General features: G+C 46.5%; 1 protein-coding gene across 1 annotated transcript in view; it reads left to right on the forward strand.

Annotated features, from left to right (window-relative positions):
- LOC127586376 (snake venom vascular endothelial growth factor toxin ICPP-like) overlaps nt 1-9194 on the forward strand; it is a 41835-nt gene extending 32641 nt beyond the window's left edge. The window contains exon 8 of the mRNA XM_052044292.1: nt 7976-9194. Coding sequence (XP_051900252.1) covers nt 7976-8015 — 40 coding nt within the window. The 3' untranslated portion in view covers nt 8016-9194. The remainder of the gene's footprint in view (nt 1-7975) is intronic.
- The last annotated feature ends 955 nt before the right edge of the window (nt 9195-10149 follow it).

A 10149-nucleotide genomic window follows, 5' to 3' on the forward strand; every position in this document is an offset into this window, starting at 1 on the left:
TTCCTGTGAATCTTTTCTGCACCCTCTCTAGTTTAATCACATCCTTCCTATATGGTAAATGTTATTTTAATTTTTTCATGGGAAATGGGTGTCACTGACCTCACCAGCCTACATAATGAGCAGGGGCAGGTCACTAGGACCCTTGAGCCTGCTGTGTCATTCAATAAGATCAATAACCTCAACTCCACACCCCTACCTACTCCAGGTAACTTTCATCCATTTGCTTATTGAGTATTTATCTTCCCTTGGATGTTTCCATCAGTAGGAGAGTCTCGGATCCGAGGGCACGGCCTCAGAATAAAGGGATGTCCCTTTAAAACTGAGATGAGGAGGAATTTCTTCAGCCAGAGGGTGGTGACTCTGTGGAATTTGTTGCCACAGAGGGCTGTGGAGGCCAAGTCGTTGGTGTGTTTAAGGCAGAGATTGATTGGTTCTTTGTTGGTAGGGGGTTAAGGGTTACGGGGAGAAGGCGGGAGATTGGGGTTTAAAAAAAATCAACCATGATTGAATGGCGGAGCAGACTCGATGGGCCGAATGGCCTGATTCTGTTCCTATACCTTATGGTCTTATGGTGTTCCTCTGCCTTAAAAATATTCTAAGACCCATTTCCCCTTTGAGGATGGGAGTTCCAAAGACACACTATCCTCGGAGATAAAAATTCACTTTGTCTCAGATTTTTATAAGATAAGGTTGTCACATGTACATGGAAACGCACAGTGAAATGCATCTTTTGCATAGAGTGTTCCGAGGACAGCCCGCAAGTGTCACCACGCTTCCGGCGCCAACATAGCACGCCCACAACTTCCCAACCCGTACGTCTTTGGAATGTGGGAAGAAACCGGAGCACCCGGAGCCCACATTTTAAGACAGTGGCCCATAGTTCTTGACTCTCCCACAAGAGGAAACACCGTTTCCACATTCACCCTGTAAAGGCCCCTCAGGATCTGATGTTCAAATCAAGTCACCTTGCACTCTTGTAAACCCTAGCAGATACAAACCTAGCCTGTCCAACCTTTTCTCATAAGACAACCTACCCATTTGAGGTGTCAGTCTAGTAAACCTCCTCCGACAAACCCAATGAATTTACATTATCCTCAGGAGACTAATACTGTACACTTTGCCTGACATGGTCTCACCAATGCCCAACATAACTGAAGCATAACCCCCCTAACTTTTGTATTCAATTCTGCTAGCAATGAACAATAACATTCTGTAAGCCTTCCTAGTTACTTACTCTGCCAGCAGACTAATCTTTTGCAAATCACGCACTAGGACACTCAAATCCCTCTGCAATCTCTCACTGTTTAGATAATGCCTCCTTTTGCACTGCCAAACTAGTCACTATCACATTTTCCCACACTGCACTCCATCTGCCAGGTCCTTGCCTCCTCACTTCACCCATCAATGCCCGTTGTACCCCCCTTATGTCCTTACAGCAGTTAACATCCATCCATACGTCCTGTGCATATATTTCATTACAACGTAGGATACCATTCAGCCCACTGAGCTTCTGCTAGCTCTCTGAAAAATAACATCAACCCCATTTCCCCATTTATGTCCTTGCAACCTATACTCTCTCACCTGCCCATCAACTGTTTCCTGATGTCCCCACCAGCCCCTATACTAGAGGTAATTAACAATGGCTAATTAACCTACCAATCCGCATGCCTTTGGGACCTGGGAGGAAACCACGTGGTCACAGGGAGGACATGCAAACTCCACACAGACAGTGCCGGAGGTCAGGATCGAACCGGGGTCACTGAAGCTGTGAGGCAGCAAACTGTATGGAGTCAGGGCTAGCCAGAAACAATGCTGTGGACCTCGGGATCAGACAAGGTAAGGATGGCAGCTTGCCTTTCCCAAGGAGTTTCAATGAACCAGAGAAGCATTTGTATCACTAATCACATTTACTGGAAAATGGGATTAGTGTACTTGGTTCATGTATGGTCAGTATAGACATGTTGGGCTGAAGGGCCTGCTTCTGGACTGTATGACTCTATGACCCTTTATGTAAATACATAACATTCTGGTCACATTCCTGAGATTAGCATTTTTTCCCAGATTTACTTAATTACTCAAATTTTAAATTCCCCATCCATCTCCAGGTGTTCAGAGGCCTGTCTAATAGTTCATTAACTTAACCCATTGCTACTGTACCCTCACCCTCACATGCATCCCCTAACCCCCCTAGTCCCACTGTTATTCCTTGACTGATTTTAAGCTTTTTACAGCCAGGGCTCTGATACTGGGTGTAGGGCTCCCACATACTACTCAGGCAATCTATAGGAAACTATTCCCCATAGCAGAGATAAGATAAGATATCTTTATTAGTCACATGTACATCGAAACACACAGTGAAATGCCTCTTTTGCGTAGAGTGTCCTGGGGGGCAGCCTGCAAGTGTCGCCACGCTTCCGGTGCCAACGTAGCATGCCCACAACTTCCTAACCTGTATGTCTTTGGAATGTGGGAGGAAACCGGAGCACCTGGACGAAACCCATGCAGACACGGGGAGAACATACAAACTCCTTACAGACAGTGGCTGGAATTGAACCCGGGTCGCTGGCGCTGTAATAGCGTTATGCTAATCGCTACACTACCGTGCCTGTCTAAAACTAGGGGGCATGGGTTTAGGGTAAGGTGGGTAAAGAGGTTTAGAGGGGATCTGAGGAGGAATTATTTGGAACACACTGTCTGAGCTGGTGCTAGAAGCAGGTACAATGTTTAATAAGTATCCAAATGAGCACTTGAATTGCCTCAGTATAAATGCTGTCCCCGGGTTAGGAACACCCTACTTCTGGCCACCCTTACATACAGACGAGCTCCCATAATATTATTAAATTCAAAAGTCAAAGTAAGAAAAAATGTCAACGTTGAGTTTATTGTCATATGCACAAGTACATGTGTGCACAGGTGCAATGAGAAACTTCCTTCAGCAGTATCACAGGCACAGAGCATCAGATACACAACATTCACAAGAAAAACATAAATTAAACACAACTTTTACAGAAAGAAGACAATTAGAACAAAAAAAAGCTAAGTCCGTCATAGGTCAAATCAGTCATAGTGTTGCTATACTGAGGCAGTGATTAGGGTTGTGCAGGTTGGTTCAAGAACCGAATGGTTGAAGGGAAGTAGCTGTTCCTGAACCTGGTGGTGTGGGACTTCAGGCTTCTGTACCTCCTGCCCGATGGGAGCTGCGAGAAGATGGCACAGCCCGGATGGTGGGGATCTTTGACGATAGATGTTGCCTCCTGTAGATACTACCGATGGTGGGGAGGGATGTGCCCGTGATGTATTGGGCCGAGTCCACTACTCTCTGCAGCTTCTTACATTCCTGTGCATTCGAATTGCCGTACCAGACCGTGATGCAACCAGTCAGGATACTTTCAACAATGCCCGACGTACAAACATACGTTCATTCCTACGAACGGCAGAACTAGTTGCCTCTCTCTCCCTCTCTCCACTTTTAGTCATCATCCTTTCTTATCAGCCTTTTACACTTTTGATGCCATTCATTACAGCACAGCGGAGATGTGGTTACCGTATTGAGTGATTTTTGTGTGTTTTCCAACTTATGGACAAAGTCAACCTTTGGACATCTGTTAAAACGAAACCCGTTATTTACCCGGAGACAGCCTATAGAAGGCTGGTGACTAGTTGCTAGTAAGTGGAATTAGAATAGAAGGGTCAATGTTGGCATGGACATGATGAGCTTAAGGCACCCCTTCTCTGTTTTAGGACTGTATGAATCTAAGATTGGACTGAACTTTCAAGATAATGTAGGTAGCTGTTGGAGTAGATGGAGGAAAACTATTTCTGCTGCTTGAGGAAAGTAGGACTGGGAAGCAGATTCTAAAATTGGAGCCAAACCTTTAAAAGTAATGAAATGTGGAAAAATTTGAGGCAGCACCTGTGTGGTGTTTGCACGCTCCTCCTGTGACTGCATGGGCTTCCAGTTTCCTCCCATGTCCCAAAGACATGTGAAAGGGTGGGTTATTCGGACGTTGGGCTGAAGGGCCTGTTTCCATGCAACATAGCTCCATGACCCTTCCATACAGAAAGGGGTTGAAATTGGAAAACTCTTCACAATTGGAAGTTGCAGCTAGGCTCATTCATTTTAAGTCAGAGATCGATAAGTTTTTGCTTGCTAAGGCTATAATGATGGAGAGAAGGCAGATATGGAAAGGGAGGGCACAAAGATCTTCCAATGTACAAAGTTAATGGCAGGATTCTGGGTAGTGTGGAGGAGCAGAGAGATCTGGGGGTTCATATCCACAGATCCCTGAAAGTTGCCTCACAGGTGGATAGGGTAGTTAAGGAAGCTTATGGGATGTTAGCTTTCATAAGTCGTGGGATCGAGTTTAAGAGCCGCGAGGTAATGATACAGCTTTACAAAACTCTGGTTAGACCACACTTAGAGTACTGTGTCCAGTTCTGGTCACCTCATTATAGGAAGGATGTGGAGGCGTTGGAAAGGGCGCAGAGGAGATTTACCAGGATGCTGCCTGGTTTAGAGAGTATGGATTATGAGGAGAGACTAAAGGAGCTGGGGCTTCACTCTTTGGAGAGAAGGAGGATGAGGGGAGACATGATAGAGGTGTACAAAATATTAAGAGAAATAGATTAAACAGCCAGCGCCTCTTTCCCAGGGCACCAATGCTCAATACAAGAGGGCATGGCTTTAAAGTAATGGGTGGGAAGTTCAGGGGAGATATCAGAGGAAGGTTTTTTACCCAGAGAGTGGTTGGGTCGTGGAATGCGCTGCCTAGGGCGGTGGTGGAGGCAGGTACATTGGTCAAATTCAAGACATTACTAGATAAGCACATGGAGGAATTTAAAACAGAGGGATATGTGGGAGGAAGGAGTTAGATAGTCTTAGGCGAGGTTTAAAGGTCGGCACAACACTGTGGGCCAAAGGGCCTGTGTTGTGCCGTACTGTTCTATGATTCTATGAATGTTGTCCATATGAATTTCCACAGTGCATTCAATTAGGTTCCATCAGAGATTATTTGCAAAAATTGGAGTCAAATTTTTGAATTGGAAGTTGAGAGCTAAAACACTGGGAATAAAGAGTAGATTTTCTGAACAGTAAAAGTTATCAAGTGAGGTTCCCCTGGATTCTGTTCTGAGACCATATTAATAGCTTGAATAGAATGCTGTATCCAAGTCTGTAGCTGACACTCAGTTTTGTGGGTTAGTAAGTAGTGCATTTGTATAGCACCTTTCATGACGTCAGCAAACTACCAAGCAACTTACAACAAAGCAAGTATTGAAGAGTACTCACTGTGGGAAATTACAAACAGGGAATACACAAATTAATTGAATTTTAAAATTAAGACAAAATGGAGTTCTTGTGGGAAAGTGGAAACGCGCGAGATTGCAGGTGGTGGGATCTGGAGCGACAAACAATCTGCTGGAGGAACTCAGTGGCTCGAGCAGCGTCTGTGGGGAGATAGGAATTGTCGAAACTTCAGGTCAAGACCCTGCATCAGGGCATGTGAGAAAGTATGAAGTTAATTCCTAGGACCCAAGAGTATTTTCCAAATGGGAAAAATCAGTAACAGGTTTACTATCACTGACATATGTCATGAAATTTGTTTTGTGTCAGCAGTACAGTGCAAGACATAAAATTACCAATAAATAAATAAATGGTGCAAAAGAGGAATAGCAAGGAATAGTGTTCATGGGTTCAGAAATCTGATGGCAGAGGGGAAGAAGCTGTTCCTGAAATGTTCAGTGTGGGTCTTCAGGCTCCTGTACCTCCTCCCCGATGGCAGTAACGAGAAGAGGGCATGTCCTGGATGGTGAGGGTCCTTAGTGATGGATGCCACCTTCTTGAGGCACCGCCTCTTGAAGGTGTCCTCGATGGTGGGGAGGGTTGTGCCTGTGATGGAGCTAGCTGAGTCTACAACCCTCTGCGGCCTCTTGCGATTGTATTGTAGAGAACTGAAGACATTGGAAGGACAAATCATTAAAGCCAATAAGTTATAAAAGAGCTAATCTAATGTTGGTCTGTATATTGTGAGGGCCAGGTTGCAAAAGGGGGCAGTTCCTCAGGAAGGACTTACTGGTCTCAGATAGGGTAGAGATTCATCAAGCTGGTGCCTGGGCTATAAGTGTGTGACACAGAGGGCAGAAATCTGACTTGTATTTCTTTACAATTTGGAAAATTGTGGGGTGATCTGATCAGGATTTTCAGAATGGTAAAAGGAAGCAGTTAATACTGACAACTACATCCTCTGATGAAGGAATAGAATATTGGGAAATAATCTTAATTTTGAACTCTGAGCTAGGAAGTTCGGGATTGAATCAGGAAGCACTTATTTTCACAGAAGGACAGTAAAAATTTGGAAAATCATTCACCGCCCCTCCCCCCATCATTTTATCACTATCAGTCAACACTGCTGCCAGGTTCCAGGTTCAATCCTGACCTCAGGTGCTGTCTGCATAGAGTTTGCATGTTCTCCTTTGATCACATGGGCTGCCCCTGGTGCTCCACATTCCTTCCCCATCGGAATGACATGCTGGCAGGTTAATTACTGTCGTGAATTACCCCTTAGCGCAAGCTAGGTGGCAGGCACGGTAGTGTAGCAGTTAGCGTAATGCTATTACAGCGCCAGTGACCCCGGTTCAATTCCGGCCGCTGTCCATAAGGAGTTTGTACGTTCTCCCCGTGTCTGCGTGGGTTTCCTCCGGGTGCTCCGGTTTCCTCCCACATTCCAAAGACGTACGGGTTAGGAAGTTGTGGACATGCTATGTTGGCGCCGGAAGCGTGGTGACACCTGCGGGTTGCCCCAGAACACTCTACGCAAAAAGATGCATTTCACTGTGTGTTTTGATGTACATGTCACTAATAAAGATATCTTAAGTGGCAAAAGAATCAAAGGGGAGTTGATGGGCATTGAGAGCATAAGTTGCTGGGCTACAAGGAAATAAGAGGGGGAAGGGTCCTAATGAGGCAAAAAACAAACTGCTAGAGGAACTCAGTGGGTCAGGCAGCATCTGTGGAGGCAAAGAGATGGTTGATGTTTCCCGCAGGGTCCAGACCCAAATGTCGACAATCTCTTTCCCTCCACAGATGCTGACTGACCCTCTGAGTCCCTCCAGCAGTTTGGTTTTTTTTTGCATCAGATTGCAGCATCCGCAGTCTCTCGTATCTGCATGGCCCTCATGGCATCGCCGTGCTTGGAGCCGGCATGGACTCAGCGGGCCAACTGGCCTCCTCCTGCCAAAAAAGCTGGAGTGCTGAGGGAAAAGTGAAGTCTTCAGGACTGAGCTCAGTAGATCTTCACTTGTCTCAAAGATCGTGGAAGGTAGGAAAATTCAACTGGTGCAGATCGGAACAAGGGACGGAATCCTTCTCCAGGGTGGATTTGTGTGTCTCAGGACTCTGGAAGGCATTGAACAAAATATACCCTCTCAACATAGAACATAGAACATAGAAAACCTGCAGCACAATTCAGGCCCTTCGGCCCACAAAGCTGTGCTGAACATGTCCCTACCTTAGAAATTACTAGGCTTTCCCATAGCCCTCTATTTTTCTAAGCTCCATGCACCTATCCAAAAGTCTCTTAGAAGACCCTATCGTATCTGCCTCCACCACCGTTGCCGGCAGCCCATTCCACACACTCACCACTCTCTGAGTAAAAAACTTACCCCTGACATCTCCTCTGTACCTACTCCCCAGCACCTTAAACCTGTGTCATCTTGTGCCAACCATTTCAGCCCTGGGAAAAAGCCTCCAACTATCCACATGATCAATGCCTCTCATCTTATACACCTCTATCAGGTCCCCCTTCATCCTCCGTCGCTCCAAGGAGAAAAGGCCAAGTTCACTCAACCTTTTCTCATAAGGCATGCTCCCCAATCCAGGCAACATCCTTGTAAATCTCCTCTGCACACTCTCTATGGCCTCCATATCCTTCCTGTAGTGAGGCGACCAGAACTGAGCACAAATTCTCTTCCTTTTCAGATGCCCCATCACGAGGAAGAAGCAGCCCCAGACAGCTTGAAGGAAGAGGAAGATCATGGCCATCGGGCTGAGGTGGACTGTGATTGCCGTCTGTGCCATGGAGAGACGTTGAGAAGAAAGTGTCTCAGCGTTGATGAACAATGGTGACACTTCCTCATTCTGCTGTGACAGAGGAAGAGGGGTGAATAATCCTTGTACTTCCTGACGTGACTACCCTTGGTGAACAGGAGCCCCCTCGCCGAGAAGGTGGGGAGGGGATGGTGGCAGAGAAGAGGGCAGCAAGGACCAGGTCCCTTCTACAACTTTCCACTTATCCCAGAACCGGTCCCTTCTGCCAGACCTGGAGTATCTCTTCATCGGAGGGAGTTGCTGTCTTCAACAATGCAAATGTACTGCAGACTATACAGGCAGCATTCACTATATTTAAATTACAGTCAAAACTTTGAGTGCTGCATTAGATGAGAGTTTGTGTGTGTCTGTGTTTTTTAAACTGTTATCAACTTTACTTCCAATTAATCAGTGAGGATTCCTTCTCTTTTGTAAACAGTAAGCCAAACATCCCTTCAGGAGGAGCCAATCTCAATCACTGGACTGCCCAATGTGATTTACAGACAGCGGAGCATCTTAAAATGTTTGTGCACAGCGTAGGATGATTGGCATCACCAAAATGGTGGTGGGCACAGTGGCCCAGCAGGTAGAGCCGCTGTTTCGCAGCCCCAGCGACCCGGGTTCGACCCTGATCTTGGGCGCTGTCTGTGTGGAGTTTGCAGAACCTCTCTGTGACCGCGTGGGTTTTCCCCAGGAAATCTCCGGTTTCCTCCCACATCCCAACGACGTGCGGGTTGGTAGGTTAATTGGCCACTGTAAATTGCCCCTAGTGTGTGGGTGAGGGGTAGAATCTGGTGGGGGGGTTGATGGGAATGGGGAGAGTAAATAGGACTAGCTCGGTTGTTGGCACAGATCCAGTGGGCCTGGGCCCGTTTCCGTGCTGTGTGGCTCTGGGACTCTCTCTATGAATCTAAAGTGTTGAATAACATGGGGGGAAGTCGAGGGAGGGTGGCACAGAAGGAAGGGCATTTGCCACATAGCACATGCTACCAGAGTTTGACCCTAACCCTAACCTTCGGCGCTGTCTGTGTGGAGTTTGCATGGTCTTCCTGCAGTCACACAGATCCACTCAGGGTGCCTGTGGGTTTACTGGCCACTGTCCTTTGCACCATCTGTCCGTGGGGGGGGGGATGTGGAGTGGGGGGTAGGAGAATCAGGCTGGAGGTCGATGGGCATGTGAGAGGGAATGGGTCATGGGGAAACAAGTGGGGGAAATGGGATTGCTCTGAGAAGCCAGCATATTCTCGATGGGCCCAAACAGCCACCTCCTATGTCAGAAGGAATATAAGTGAAGTAAAAACAAAGACCAGCATTCTGTGGAGGGAGAGACAGGGTAACGCTCCAGGTCTCCTCCTGTGTCGGAAGAAAATATGAGGAAATATGAGGAGCCAGGAGACAGTCTAGCCTTATCATTCCAGACACTTAATCAGGCTGGGTATCAGGCCAATGTGTAGTGATCCCTGCTGTTGTTTGGTTCCGCAAAATAGTTTAACACCTGCCATCCATTCAGTCTTTGTTTCCTGTTGTAACTAGCATGAAGGAATTCCCTAATGGATGTGGTTTTGCATCTGTAACTATCAGATTTACCTGTGTTTTATCATTATCTAGACCGATTGCTCGCCTCTAATCTAGTCCTGTGTGTACTTGCCTGGCAGTTGATGTTGATGTACTTTATTGACCGTATCACATTCCTATTCAAAGCATGGCTCAGGTCCAGCACTGAGATAGGAATCATGAATTCAAACCTAGGTCTAGATCGGAATGCAACAATAACCTGCATTTTACAGCGCCTCTGAGGTGATGTGATGTCACAAAGCCTTTCACAGGAGCGTTACCATACAAAGTTTGAGGCCAAACCTCATAAGGAGACATCAGGTTATAAGACCAAAAGCATTGACCAGAAAATTGGAGGGAGCTGGGCAGCTGGGGGTGAAGATTAGAAACGGGATCTAGGATGGGATTTGAAAACAAGGGTGAGAATTTTAAAGGCGAGTTGCTGTTTAACCAGGATCTCGGAACATTAGCAAGCAGAGGGGTGATGATTGAACAGGAGCTGATGCAGGAAA

Source organism: Pristis pectinata, chromosome 35 (genome assembly GCF_009764475.1).
Source record: "Pristis pectinata isolate sPriPec2 chromosome 35, sPriPec2.1.pri, whole genome shotgun sequence".
NCBI classification, from domain to species: Eukaryota; Metazoa; Chordata; class Chondrichthyes; order Rhinopristiformes; family Pristidae; genus Pristis; species Pristis pectinata.